This window comes from Ursus arctos, unplaced genomic scaffold, assembly GCF_023065955.2.
Source record: "Ursus arctos isolate Adak ecotype North America unplaced genomic scaffold, UrsArc2.0 scaffold_2, whole genome shotgun sequence".
NCBI classification, from domain to species: domain Eukaryota; kingdom Metazoa; phylum Chordata; class Mammalia; order Carnivora; family Ursidae; genus Ursus; species Ursus arctos.
The window spans coordinates 77,541,419-77,556,263 of record NW_026622874.1 but is presented as its reverse complement, the minus strand read 5'-3'; the positions used below and the strand labels follow the sequence as shown (position 1 = coordinate 77,556,263).

At 50.2% G+C, this 14,845-nt stretch overlaps 1 protein-coding gene across 26 annotated transcripts in view; it reads left to right on the top strand.

Annotated features, from left to right (window-relative positions):
* Positions 1-14,845, top strand: part of MARF1 (meiosis regulator and mRNA stability factor 1) — a 73,717-nt gene that overhangs the window by 32,986 nt on the left and 25,886 nt on the right. For 22 of the 26 annotated variants that reach the window (XM_044391600.3, XM_026520270.4, XM_026520268.4 and 19 more), the window contains 4 exons: positions 285-345; positions 433-558; positions 1,942-2,112; positions 3,931-6,578. In XM_044391600.3, the coding sequence (XP_044247535.1) occupies positions 285-345; positions 433-558; positions 1,942-2,112; positions 3,931-4,175 (603 nt within the window). In that variant the 3' untranslated portion in view covers positions 4,176-6,578. Of the gene's footprint in view, positions 1-284; positions 346-432; positions 559-1,941; positions 2,113-3,930; positions 6,579-10,792; positions 14,797-14,845 lie in introns of those variants that run through there. The other 4 variants (XR_008960297.1, XR_008960300.1, XR_008960298.1 and 1 more) reach the window with 3 other exon arrangements.

Below are 14,845 nucleotides of genomic sequence, written 5' to 3'. Positions count from 1 at the left end.
AGACCAGAGCTGGTGTTGGGGAGATGGTCTTTCTGAGAGCCCTAAAGAATATTTTTAAAGCTGAGTCTCATCATTTTTAGAGTACACATCTTCTTGTAAGGAGCATGTCTCTGCCAGCTTCTGTTACTTTAAAAGCTAATGAAAGTATAGAAGAATTTTCCTTGACATTCCTCTCTAACTTCCAATATATTTAGGGTCAGTGCAACAGGTCCCATTCTTCCTGGATTTAGGGCTTATTTCCCCTCCTTTTCCACTGCTTAACCAGTAGTATGTCTTGTGTGCAGGTGGTCTGGATAAAAGGACATGGTCATAAGAGAATTGTAGTGTTAAAAAATGACATGAAAAGTAAGTAAGCACCCATCCCCTCCCTGCTTCAGAAATCCCGGTTCTCTCACTGACTTTTCCCTCTGACGGCTGCTCTTGGTCCCCCAGGTCGTTTGAGTTCACTCGGGCTTGCCCCCACCCACCCTGAAAACCAGCCCTCAGCCACAGAGCACATCCCAGCGGTGCCTGAATCTGGCATAGCTGTGGAACTTGAACTTGGAGCAGGCAGCGATGGTAAGCAAGGCACAACACAGCCAAGCTTGCGAAATTCTTGGAGAACTGACCCCGGGGTGTGGGCTGGGAGTGGGTGGGGGCAAGGGCCACAGTGGGCCATGTTCATATACTCTCCAAAGCAGTCTGGTGTTTGGTTGGTAACAGAAAAACGAGCCTGCATTTCATAGTATTTTATGGTCCCTGGTTCAGGGTCTTGAATGATGTTGACAGTCCTGTAATGACAGTATGTCAGCCCAGTTCAGGCTTCAGAGGAAATAATTTTTCCGACATTTGTTAAAACAGTATGTTAAGACTATTGTAATAGGATCAACTCTGCTGCACCTGAGGAGGGAGATAGAAGTCAACTCTGAGTACAAGGATGAACGGGGATGTTTTAGTCAAGAAGCAGAGAGCGAGGGGGACGGTGGGGGCACATCACCAGGAGAAGACATCAGGGGTGGAGGAATGAGGGCTTTGGTCAGAGAGCAGGGGTGAGGAGTTCTTGCAGAACTGACTTGCCAGGATGCTTGCTAAGACTGGGCTCAGTGAGGACCAGACAGACACGGAAGGCCAAGGTCAAGGCCTCGTGGAGAAGAAGGCTCAAAGGGCCAGGCTCAAGTTGGATCGAGAGAGTCTTTGTCACAGGGCCCCTCTGGGAAAGACTTGGTAATAATGCATTAATAATACTTAAAACAACATTGATCCGCTCAGATTTTATGTGGAGCCTCCTCTGTAGATAGAAATCGACTAGCTTGAGCTTTGTAGCAGTTGTAACTGTATTGAAAGACTTTTGAATCCATTGCTGCATATGAGACTTTTATCTTTGTACGACTCTGTAAGTCGCTCATTGGAAGTGTTATTGTGGCCTGTGTGTGGAGGACACATTTCACATTTTATAAAGCATGGGAATGGAGCTCCCTGCCCTCAGCTGTCAGCATAGCCTGCAGGGAAACTTCCTTTCCAGTCTCCGAATGAGGGACCCAAGTCCTGGAAGGTTAAAGAGCTTACCCAAGATCACTTGGGGAGTGATGGAACTGGGCCCCATGTCTTAGCATTTTCGGAGCTTTTGCTTATTTTAACTACTTTATACCGCTTCTAAGGACTTACTTCTCCTCTTTGGAAGCTGATTGTGGAATCCTTTTTTTTTTTTTTTTTGGCTTTGGCCCCTTGGGGCATTGCTATTCCTGAGAACACAAATCAGGAGATCCTGGCTTGTGGCATTTCATTTACCAAAGAGTGACCCAGACCTTTCTGTTCATGGCTTTGTTGTTGTTGTTATTAACCTTGAGTTCTTGAGTACTTCCTGGCCTTTTTCATCTTGAAGGCTGAGAAAGAAAGCCTCAGGCACAGACTTGTGGTAGACTGCTGTCCTGAATCGAGCCCCGGCCTGCCTTCTCTGTCCAGGGCCCCACCAGACAGATCAGGAGCTTCTCTGCCTGACCAACGACTCCCCTGTGGACCTTCTCTGTGCACCCGTCCCTTCGTGCCTGCCGTCCCCTCAGCTGAGACCAGATCCTGTCATCCTCCAATCTGCTGATCTCATTCAGTTTGAGGAACATCCCCCAGAGCCTCCTGGTAGGATGCACTGTGTGGTTGCAGGGGTTTTCTCTGTGGGTTTAAAAATCAAAGCACGATGCCGGTATGGTAAAGTTCGATGGAGGTGGGGAGAAATTGTATTTTCAGGCATAAGAATACCTGTGCTGATTATTCAGGACCCTCTTTTTTGGTCAGTCTTCCTGCAAAGCTGGGTTCACAGCCTGGGGTGGCTTGGGGAGCCTCAAGCCCAGAACAATGGTGGGTCTGGAGGGATGCCACAGCTGGGCCATGGAGAAGCCCACGGAGGTGTGTATGGAGGGTTTCCTGGGCTTTTGTTGCCTGCGTTCCTAAAGGCGCAGCAGCTCGTGGGCACACCTGGTGCCCCACGTGCATACACAGCAGCTCTGGTCCGGCCTAGAGGTGAATGATGGCTCCGGGTTGGGGCCTTGTGAGGGTACGAGCAGGGGAGGGAGGGCCATCTGTGACTTGAGCTCCGGGGCCTGCACGGTGAGCTGAGAAGGGACAGGAAGCTGGCTGTGGTGAGCACTGACCTGGTGCCAGCCCTGTGCTTGGGCTCACAGGCACGCTCACACCCCCTCCTCCCTGCATCCCTGCATGGCTGGCGATGGAGGGTGCGGCTTGGCCTGTGGAGACCACACTGGTTCCAGGCTACCGGACTGAAAGTGGCGGAGCTGAGATTTGAACCACAAGCCCCTTGTCTTGCTGCTGTATCACCTGAGCTCTGGAGAGGTGACCCATCTGCTCTGTCCAGGCCCTTCCCTTGTTGCCTTTGTCTGTCACAATGAGTTTTTCTCCACTCTGCTTACTGTTCCAGGGGGAAACCAGGGACAGACAGCCTTGTGTTGCCCAGTAAAAGAACTGAGGCTGTTTACCTGGAGAATGGGAGGTAGGGAAACATAGATCTGGCTTCTGCCACTGGAAGATGTCACGTGTAACAGAAGCAGGAATGTGCTCCTCTGGGACGCACAATGGGAGCTGGTGAGAGATGGCTAGCAGCCCGCGCATGGGGTGGCGGCTCTGGTGCATTTAGTCTGCGCAAGAGGCAACCATACGCCTGGGACCGGGCAGAGAAACCGAATTGGAATGGCGTGGGCAGGTCTGTGTGCCATTCTCGTGCGTGCTGGCCTGAGAAGGGAGCTGGGGCTCAGCATTGCTTCCGTCGCTCTGGCCTCTCTGCACCTCTGGTGCCAGGGCCCCTTGCACATGTACACGCTGGGGGAGTCTGAGGTACAGAACATCTCTTTGAAGCAAAAGCAGCCCCCTGTATACGCAGCAGGCCCAGGACTCAGGGCTCGGGCAGAGAAAGAGCAGCCTGTAAACACTGCAGGAAAAATGGCTGTTTCACTGCCTGGATATTTAGGGTAATTCTGCCTCTGTGCATTTCTCGGTCTGTCTCTGCCCACCTTAGATCCACGCGGGGCACAGCCCTCTGTCAGTGGTACACGCCGGGGCTTCCTGACAGTGAGGCCCCTCCTCGTGGGAAAGTCTTCAGGTCCCATGAAGCTCATGGGTCTTGAACTACCTGACAGTGAAAGGACAGAGAATCCAAATGGGGGAAAAAATGTTTCTACACCATTGCCCATTGAGTTACAGCCAAAAATGAAGCTTTCTAAAACTTTGTAATCCCAGGGAAGGAGAGCTGAGGTGCAGTTTATTTCTAAATATCTGACTCACGTGACGTGTTGGCCACATAGCTGATACGTAAATTGCGGCATGGGCATGATGTTTGGTGGGTGATATTAAAAATATTCTTTGAGATGATACGAGGGAGAAACTAAAAGCCCACACATCTTGCAGGTCCTAGAACTGAATGTGTTTGCTTTTTGGCATTTACAGAAATTATGAGTTTAAACCAAGAAGAAAAAATTGAAATTCCAGTACCAGTAAAGAACCACAACCCAGCCTCGGACTCCGGCTCCTCCGGCATCTCAGCAGCTGTCCCAGTGCCTCCCTGCCCCTCCTCAGAAACCTCAGAGTCACTGCCCAGCAAGGACCCCGTGGAAAGCCCAGCCAAAAAGCAACCCAAAAATAGAGTAAAATTGGCAGCCAATTTTTCCTTTGCACCTATAACCAAGCTTTGACTCGCGTTTTGAACATAGAATTAGGATGGGGAAACACTGTCTGATTCTGCACACAAAAGTGGGTTCAAAAAACACAGCCTTTTCTGTTTGAATGCAAGCCCCCTAGAAGCCAGTTCATCTTCAGATGTATCCCACAACGTTTGGTTTTACATTGAACACAGCTTTAGAGCTGAAGTATTTCTTTCTTTTTTCCTCCCCTAATTATTTGGAAAAAACAAACCAAAACAAACAAAAAAACCCCAAAACCTCCTGGCCCTTGTTAAGGAATCCTTAATATATCTTACCAAATTTTTCTTAATGATTAGGAAATGTAATGGTGTTCCACAAGGAGAAAGCAGTGAGAACTCAGCTAGAAGGGAGTGGTTTTACTGCCATTCAAGCCACATCCGTGGTAGAATCTTACATGTAGCATAAGATAGCCTCTCAGCCTTTGCTTCCTGGTGTTTCCAGACAGTATGAATCAAGTGCACGGTGTGTGGTGTAGCAGAGCCTACCTTGCGGCCCTGCACATTCCCACATGGAAGCAGAAGGGCAGGCGAGGTGGGGAGAATGTATTTTTGGGTTAGATACGAAGCTTCCTGGCTTCCATGTGACTTGTAAGCGTGCCTTGTTTGTTTTATTGAACTATGTCTGTAGTTGATAAATGTGGCTTCATCACAAATTTTTTAACACTGTTTCCACTTCGGGGTGCCATGTAGGAGCTTTCTAGAAAGTTGAGGATGTTTTAAGCTTCCCTTTTATGTTACGTTCCAGTGTGATATGGATTAGGTTAAGGAAAAGGAGATGGTCTTGGTGTCATGAATTTAAAGTCAGCATTTGAATTCCAGCACACAGTATTGTGTGTTGAGTGGCAGTGTTGGGAAGAGAGTCTGATTTTCTAAAATATGCATGAAATGCATAAATTACAAATCAGAGCTGAGGGGCGAGGTGCTTTAACAGGAGCGACATCGATACTCTTTCCACTAGGAAGAGACAGAAATCCTATCTATATGTGTGAAGGCCAAGGTTGATCATCTTAACCTTGTATTTGTAATTTTAAACCTGGTTTTGGTAGCTGGGAAGCTTTATGTGTGAGTGTGTGTGTGTGTGTTGGCTCAGTGTCTTTTAATAGTGTCTGCTTTTACTGTTACTTCTCACTGTTGGAAGCATGTTTGGGTTTTTTGTGGTGTCTGATGTTGGCATTTGGGAAAAGCCAGCCTTTGAGGGAGCACTGCCCTGTGGAATGACCTTCGCCTCGAGGTGGCGGAGGCATCCGGTGACGGGTGGCCTCTCACCCCTCCTGGAGAAACCTGACATTTACAATGGGTTGTATTTGTTGGGCAAAAAGGCGGATTCATTCATAGAGCAGAAAGAACCTGTTGGCATTAGGTCTTCCACTACTGAGATGGTTTCTTTTGGGGAAATGTTTATATTTTGTAATTTCTAGAAAGCCAGAAAATGCGCTCTGATTTCACAGCCAGCATTTTGATAAAATGCCACAAAACAAGGGCTCCAGAGAGATTTTTACAAGTCGGGTTTTTGTTCCCCAAAATCTTTAAAATGAAGCCAGTGGTTCCCAGTTCTCCACACATGGCCTCAGTCGAGATGGAACAACCCTGGAAAAGCCTCGCAAGCAGTATGGCCCTGTGCGAAGCCTCTCCGAATGAAGGCATTTCTCCTACAGACATAGTACGGCAGGAGGTCAAATGCAGATGTGCAATTTTTTTTTTTTATAAGAAGCTTTTAAACTGTGAGAAAGGTGGCGTCGAGAACCTCAGTTGCCTTATTCTGAGACTTCTTAAGGCTGAGTTTGCACTCTTGGACTTTAGTTTTGCTCGCCTAGGCATGATTGACTTTAAAAACGTCAGAGGCACCATTACAAGTCACGAGGAACAGTCTCAGAGCAGCTGCTTTGGGCAACAGTCAAAGAAGAGCCTGCAGGCCCATGCTGTCATGGGAGTGGTCAAACCCAACTGTTCGCTGGAGTCACCAGCTAGTCTGGGAGGCGTGTGTGACTCTAACCGTCGCTGTTAGAAGATAAGAGAATAAATACAGCGTGAGCTCGTTGTGTCCGTGATGTACTCCACAATGGCCAGTCCGATTGCTATCTATTTTTTTATCAAGAGGCTTTAATTAAATGATGTGACGAAATGATGTATGAGAATTAAGACAAAGAAATTCTTTATTTCTGGGTGGAAAGATGTACCAGGTTAGATGTATCTGTTTAAAGAAAAAAAAAAAGACAAAAAGTTATCACCACAACCCCCTTTCCCATCTTGCACTGTTTGTTTCGGATCGGGCTTGGGGGAAGAGATGTTTTTCTTAACTGTCTACTTTGTTTGAACACTTTTTTTGTGGTTCAAGTGCTGTTTTGTGTGTTGGGACCAAACAGTTGTCAATAAACTTTACAAAGCAAGCATCTAATTTGAGTTTTCCAAGTGCTGTGTTATTTGTCTGAGGGGAGGAACAAGAAGCCAGTCCAGTCCTGTCCTGTCCTCTTTTCACGTTGGGTTCCCCCAACTTCTCACCCCTTCTGAAAATCCAGCTATTTTGGGGAGAGTGAAGTAGTCTGATATTTTCAGGGCCCTTCTCACTTAGCCCACAGCCCTGGCAGGTGTGTGCACTACTGCCCCCCCCCCATGGTTAGCGCCCTCTGAGGCTTCCAGCCAAGTGTATAATCACATGTGGGGCAAATACAGTAATCACAAAGGACTCTGGTTAGAAATCTGAGATAATCCCTCGAATCTCTCCCTGTGAGAGAAATCCATTTTGCAGGCTATCTTGTTTTTTGTCACTGTGGGGCATTCTTTTCCTATAAGCCCTTTTGGAAAAGACTTCTTCCATCGATTCCACTGTGAAGTCCGTCCCCTGAGACTACTACCGCCCACCCTCTTGCCCCCCCCTTGCAAGAATCTGAAAGGACCTGGAAGACTCTTGAATGTTGGGGTAAATTGCTTCTTCATGAAGTGCCATTTTTTAAGTTCCAACGCTAAAAAGCTCTTAAAGACCTTTGGCAGTCCTTTCCAAATGTCTTTTGTGGTAGATCTTTGCAGAAAACCTTGAGCTGCCACCATGCCCCTTTTGAGCGACGCAGGGAGGTTCTGTAGGTCTGGACTGGGATTTGCAACGGGGTACTGCGTTTCTCTCTGTGCGTTTCCCATGCGGTCTGGAGGTGGTGGCTTCCAAGATGGTGGGCTGAGCGAAGGCACCCCGTCCGTGCAGAGGAGGCGGGTGTGGACATCTAGAACCTGGCTCCTGATGCTTCGCCCTAGCTGTTCCCTCCACCATGAGGAGCATGGTGCTCTGGGATGTCTCTTCTCTGCTTTCTAGCAGCTTCACGTGGGCAGAGACCCAGTCATGGCTCAGAAGCATCCCCACTGCCTCGCCCACCAAGGAGCTTGCTCTGTTCACTGGGACAGGTCACACGTTGGTCCTGGGACTGCAGGAGGAGCAGGCATGCTGACTCACTGCCCCATAAGCCAGTGGTCGCTGTGGTCCCACCACTACCTTGCCTGACCTGAACCGCTTGACCGCACGCTCCCACCATAGCCAGCCAGTCTCCAGGCTGCCACTGTTAAGAGCATCAGCGTCACCTAATGCCACTCTCTGGGGACAAACTGAGCCCATTCGTTTGAGTTAATCCTTTCCCAGGAAAGTTCTAGTCTCTCCTTGGGAAGAAAGCAGCCCTGAGAAATAGGAGGAAACAACCACTCACCTTTGGGACAGGGTCAGCAAATTATGGAAATAGCAGCAAAGAGAGAACCCTCACTTCTCAGGGGCACACGGCCAAGAGCTTGGAAGATCTCGAGTCAGAAATAGCCAGTACTTTCCTCAGCACGATGAGGAGAAGAATTCCCATTTTCTGGGAAGGAAGTACTTGGAAATGGGGGACTTCAGGCACAGAGGAGGCAAGGGGAAGCTCAGGAGACGCCGCCACAGTGTGGAGTAACCAGGAGCGTCGCTGCGGTCACAAGGGCAGGCTGGCGCCGTCTTCTCCGACCGCTGCAGGGCAGCCCATGGGAAGGCCTCTCCTTCCACCTCATCCCTGAAGCCTTCCTGGCCGGGCTGCGGGGCCTGGCATGGGAGAACTCCCACTCCCACCTCCCGTGCCTTCCTCCCTCAGAGTTCCTGATGTCGCTCACAGTGAGTGCAGACAAGCCTGCCCACGGGCTTGCAGGGCCTCTGCCCTCCATGTTAGCAGCCTCCGAATCTGTTGTGTGGCCCGGTTGTGGAATCAGGAAAGACCTCTCCATTCTCAAGTGGAATCCTTATTTCACTTCCCTACGTGAGGAGGAGAATAGGGTTTTACACATGGACTATGAGTCTTGACCCCTGCCGACCTCCCACATCTCCTCTCTGTCCTGAGTGAGGGCCCCACATTTTGTTGGCCGACATCTGGAAGCCATCTGTAAATCCTGAGGCCATCCACAGGTCCCTGCCACATGGGCTCCCTCAAAATGGCAGCTTAGTTCATCAAACCTGTGAGGAGAATCTCCAGTTGGCTGAGAGGGAGACCCACAGAATGTAACCAAACCAAGGGAGCGGCTTCTCATGGTCCTTGCCAACATCCATCACCTGGAAGCCAATCACAGGCTCCCACACGATCCTGGAGAGAGTGACTGGGGAAGAAGGAAAGGAGTCCCAGGCTAAACCCGCTGAGGGTCAGCAGCCAAGTTTCAAAGCAGCAAGAGCCCTGATAGACTGACTTACAGTCCACCCACCTTCCACCTCCACACTGAGGTTTCCAGATGGGACCAGGAGGCTGCGGGGGCTGAGCAGAGAACCACCCTCTCTGACCCAGCCAGTAATTCTGGGCTGGCCATGTGACCGTTAAAAAACAGGACAACAGGCCCAAAATGGAATTGCTTATGCTAAGCTCCATGCCACCACACCGAAACTTGACTACAATTTCAGCGCTCCCAGAAATGGAATCCTAAACCAATCAGGAATAGTCTGATCAGCACCAGCCAGGTAATGTGCCTGCCAGATCCCTGTCATCCCCTAAAGGAAGGTGGCCTTGCAGTAGCCAACCTGCTTGTGCGCCTAGTAAACTTCCGGCTCCTGCTCCCTCCTGCCTATAACAGCTTCTCTGAGTGCCTTACTCTCTGCTCCACTGGATACTGCCCAATTCGAATTGATTTTTGCTCAGGGAAACTTAATATTTTTTAAAAAGATTTTATTTATTTATTTGTCAGAGAGAGCACAGCAGGGGGAGCAGCAGAGGGAGAAGCAGGCTTCCCACTGAGCAAAGAGCCTGACAGAGGCTCCATCCCAGGACCCAGGGATCATGACAGCCGAAGGCAGATGCTTAACCGACTGAACCACCCAGGCATCTCTGAACTTATGTTTTTAATATGCCTCAGTTTATCTTTTACCATGAGGCTGGCCAGGCCTGGCAGACCCCATGTTGGGGTCCGGGAGGCCCCGAGGAAGACGAGGGCCTGGAGCTGTTGCTGTGAGCCTCACCAGGAGACGCTGCCAGGATAAAGCCAGCCCCCGAGGGAGGTGGGAGGAGGGGCAGACAAACACGGAGCCCAGGTGACAGCGTGTGAACCCCTGGACCCAAGGTACCCCACATCTCAGCCCAGGAGCCAGGAAATGCTCTCATTGTTCGGCCTCTTTGGCTTCAGTTTGGTTACTTAAGACTCAGAGCATCCCACTGCAGAGCTCCAGCTCCGCATGGGGGGGTGAGGGGCCTGGGGGGGCGGTGGAGGCACTGAGAGCTCCCAGCAGCCCCGGGCAGCCTCCTGTCCCCACCCCAGCCTCACCTCCTCCAGCTCCTCTCCGTACTGCATCTCGCTGCAGAGGTGTGTTCTCCTTCAGGGACGTCCCTGAACCCCAGACTCCGGTCCCTGCCCCCTCCCACACTCCCGCAGCCTCTGCGCTTACCCCTATATCGCAGTGGGACAGAAAGTCCACAACCGTTCATCAAAACCCAAGGGAGCTCAATTGTTCCAATAAAGTGGGAGGGGAATTGCTCACGAGGAGGCCTGAGGACAGAGGCAAGCCCTAAGGGGGCTGGTGGCAAAGTTGGTGGGAAAAGCAGCAGTCAATCTTCACTGGTGTGTACGGTGGTGATGTGAACCCACACCCACCTCCATAAACATTCCAGAAGGTCGGCTTCATGTCCTGAGGCTTTGTGCAGCTTGGTTTCTGCGGTGAGTGGGGAAAGGAGGTGAGTTCCATGTTGGACTTGGTGGAAGGAGGGAGGGGACAGCTGTGGGATGGGATGTGAGGGGTGTGCAGAGCTAGTGGGGGTGCAGTCCAGGTCATGTGTGATGGGGAGGGGGGTGCCCGTAAGCCCCGGGGAAGGTGCAGACATCTTGGGGAAGCATGTGGAATGGGCCTCCAGCTGACTTTCAGATCACAGTAACTTTTGTCACTGCAGCCTCTTCACGTGTCTGCTCAGTGTCCGCTTCATGAAGGCAGGACCCAGCGGGTCTCACTCACCCTGTCCGCCCCAGGCCTTCCAGAACCCTAGCAAAGGCTTGAGCGCCCTTCTGATCACGCAGTTTCCTACCTTCAGCTGTGGCCAATAATCACTTTTTTAAGTGCCTTACCTACTTCGTGCATTGTTCTAAGCCCCTCCCGCACAGTTAATGTCTCATTAATGCCCTAGCATTCTCTCCATCTTACAGGTCTGGACACTGACGTGCAGAGAGGCAAAGAGATCACCTAGGCTCGCCGAGGGCGGGCTTCAGCTGGGATTTTCACCCAGGCAGAGCTGACTCACATCCAAAGCCCTTCATCACCTTCTAGATTGCTTTCCCTTTTGCTAATCCTGCTGGTCAGTGGGTTTTGTTCGGATTTACCACCATTGAGGAGGCCTACCCCTGCCCTCCTGTTGGATGTCCATCGCCTTCACTAGAACGTAAGGTACATGAAGGTGAGACCCTCCCTGTCTGGTTCATGTGTGTTCCCTGGTACCTGCCATGTGCTCCATTCACTAGTGGAATTAAACACATGAATGGATGGAAAAATGACCTGATGTCTGTTCCTCAAGCCAGCTTTCCTGAGTGTCTTGCCCCAGCCCATGACGCCCACCCAGCTATCCTCTTGTTGGTGGCAGGTATCTGAGCTTTGGCTGGTGGCAGTGGGCACATTCTAACTGCTGCTTCCCAAACTGTATTCTAGCTGAGCTGGTGCGTTCCCACAGCTCAGGGCTGTGCAGCCACCACGGAACAGAAAGGTTTAGAGAATAGGCTCAGTTGCGGCAGGTGTAGCCATGACTCACCTCCATTCGAGGACAGTTCAACAGGGATTGGGGTGTGAGGCTGCTGGGGTTAGAAATGAGAAACACACTGAGCCCGATTCTCACCCTGCTCTCAGACTCAGGTCCCAGCTCTCCCACGGATATGTTGTGTGAACTTAGGCTAATCACTTCCCCTCGCTGAGCCTCAGTTTCCCCATCTGGCACATGGAAATGATGACCTCTCCCCCACTGCGATGGAACAGTGGATGAGGGGGGGCACCTTTTGTGAAAAGGGTCCTGTGAGCCCTTTTTAAGGTCACATGATGTCTGGGTCAAGTTGGAAGCTGCAGAACACCCCCTCCTTGACACTGCCAGGTGTTCCTTCTTCCTTCCCAGCTGCACCTACTGTTTGCTCCCTTAAACGATGGTGTGAGCGAGGGTGTGAAGCTGGAGGAATAGGTAGGGTGGAGGTGGGCAAGGCCCTGGAGGTGCTGGCTCACAAAAGCCTTTGCAAACCAGGCCCCAGCCCCAGGGCTTGACTATGAGGGTGGGGAGCAGGTGCGGGAGAGCTGGAAGATGGCCAGATTTGCATGTTAGGAAGGTCATTTTGGCTTCAGCATGGCACACAGGTTGACAGAGAAAGAACTGGTAGGGAATCTGAGAAGTTCTTGGTACAGGGAATAACATGTGAGGGCCCAGGAAGGGGGCCAACAGACGGCATAGCCAGAAGAACCATAAAACCCCAAGAAAACTTCGGTGGCCTCTGCACAACAGCTGAGAGGATGTGCTGGGGCCAGGGATGTAGGGAGGGGCTGGGTCCAGAGGGCCTTTTCATCCACAGGAGAGAACCTGGATTTCAGCCTAAAGGTGTGGGCACCAGTTTAAAGTGGGGAATGGCAGTTAGGTTTGTATTATTCAGAAAAGCAGCTAGGCGCTGTGTAGAGCATAACCAGGTGCTAAGGAGCCTGGTTCAGAGCTCCTGTGGGTGATCAAGCAAAAGGTGATGGCGGTTACACTGGGGGCATGGTGGTGTGCACAGACTCTAGGGAAACTCAGTGGGCAGTAGCTAAAGACTTGGCAATTGTGTGCATGTGAGGAGGAATAGACGAGTCGAGGTCATGTCCTAGGATAATCTTTCTTGAGATGGGGAACTGCAGAGGAAGCTGAGGCAGTTTAGGAAGGGGGTTGGCCAACTTTTTCTTAAAGGGCCAAGATAAATATTTTAGGATTTGTTGGCCCTGGGGTCTCTGTCACAAGTACTCAACTCTGCTGTTGTAGCCCCAAAACAGCCGGAGACGATATATACACAAATGCTCTTGGTTATCTGCCAATAAAACTCAATGTACAAAATAGAGGTGATGGGACAGTTCGCTGGCCCCTGGTTTAGGACATGTCACATTTAATGTGCCTCCTCCAGTTCCAAATGGATAATCTAGGAAGCAGTCAGGGAGGTGGGTCTGAATACAGAAGAAATGTCTAGACGAAGGAAGGAATCCTGGAGCAGTCCGGGTAAAAAGGCCTTCTAAGGCCAGGAGGGGGGAAGAGCAGAATGCTGAGGGTCAGGCCCTGAGGTCAAGGAAGTGAGAAAGGAGACAGGAGAGAGGTCCTCCTGGGTGGTGGGAGGTTCGCCTAGAGAATGGGGAATGTTGGCAGTGTCACAACTGGGCCATAACACATCCCAGAGAGCTCGTGTGAGGGCTGACTGCGTGACTGGGTTGTCAGTGTGGGCTGCCAGAATATGCCACCACCAGAAATGCCCCTTTGGCATATGGATTATTTCGAGCTAAAGGCCCTTGAGAACCAAGAAGTGCAGAGAAAGCTCTCCTTTTATAAAGGCAATCTCCATTTATAAAGGAAATTTCCAAGTGTAAAAGGTGTTTCCCTCTCCCACACCAGGAAGAGGAGTCTCATTTGTGGAGAAGACAGGTTTGCATAACAAACCTAACCACACAACCCTTCTTCACCATACTTTTCCTGGCCTTCTTTCCATAAGTTGCCACCCTGCCAGAAGCCCAAAACCCCTTTCTTTTAGTTCGGATGGTATGTAAGTTCAAGTTCTAAAGACCTCTTTGGGTTTTTCATTGTGGAGTGCCCTCACATGCACTTGTGCAGTGCCCGTGTTCATACACTCCTGCTTGTTTTTCTTTTGGTCTTCTGTCTTTGGCCTGTCTCATTGAAAGGACCCCAGCTGGAGAACTGGAGATGGGTAAAGAAAAGGATTTTTCCTTCCCTACATAACCACATGGTGACAACCCCGGTGAGAGGGCTCAGGGACTAAAGAGTGACAGAAACTGGATTGAAATAGGGTGAGGATGGGACTAGAGGTGAGGGAATGAAGATAATAAGATGGCGGACAATTCTCAACATGTAAGGCTATGAAGATGGACAGAGAGGTGGTGGCTGCAGGGGAAGATGGGATGGAGCGCTGGTTGGTTGGTAATGGGAGAGATTGTTTGGTTGGTAATAGGAGAGATTTGTTTCAATTCTGACAGGAAAAGAAAGTCCTCTTGAGGGTACTGGAGAAGGGCTGGGATGAATGGTGACCCCACCACCACCAACCCAGAGGGCGTTGCTCAAAGGACTTGGGACCACTTCCTCATCTGAACAGTGGAAGTGATAAGAACATCTGTCTCTGGGGTTGATGTGAGTAGCTGCAGAAACAATGCACATGGGGCTCTCAGTAAATGTTTCTCCTGTTGTATCTTTTCTGCTCTAGCTTCCAAAATGAGTGAGTCTGCAAGGTTTCCTGGCTTTGCAGGCAGCCTTGGTGATCCAGGAACACCTTGAATTATTACTTTCTTCTGCTCTTTTTTGAAAGCCTGAATAAATGGTGGGGTTTTTGTTTGTTTAAAACAAATCAATAGAAATAGCAGGAACATAAATTAGGTGTACCCCAGGGCTCAGGGGATGTACTAGAGGCAGGATTTTTATGAGAGTTTCGATCTCCTTTGGCTCGTTGGATCAGTGAGTGACTGCTCCCTAATTGGTCTGAGATCAGACCTCCGAGACCCATGTTTTCTACAAAGAAGGAAGAGTGGCAGAACTTTTGCAGCCTGGGTTTTTATTGCAAGAGTGGGAAGCGTCCATGGAGTGGCTTGAATAGCATACCCCCCAAAAAAAATTCATGTCTACTTGCTGTCTTAGAATGTGATCTTATTTGGAAATAGGGTCTTTGCAGGAGTCATTAAGCTAAGGATCTACAGGAAAGCATCCTGGGTTTAAGGTGAAACCTTATAAGAAAAGGATGGGACACAGACACACACATACAGAGGACAAAATCATGTGAAGGCAGAGGTGGAAACTGGGGTGATGAAGCCAAGGAATGCCAAGGATTGCCAGGAGCCACCAGCAGATGGAAATGGTGAAAAATTCTTCCCTAGAGCCTCCAGAGGGAGCGTGGCTCTGCTGACACCTTGATTCCAGACCTCTGGCCTCAGGAACTGTGAGAGGGTATGTTTGTGTTGTTTGAAGCCACCCTGATTGAGGTACCATGTTATGG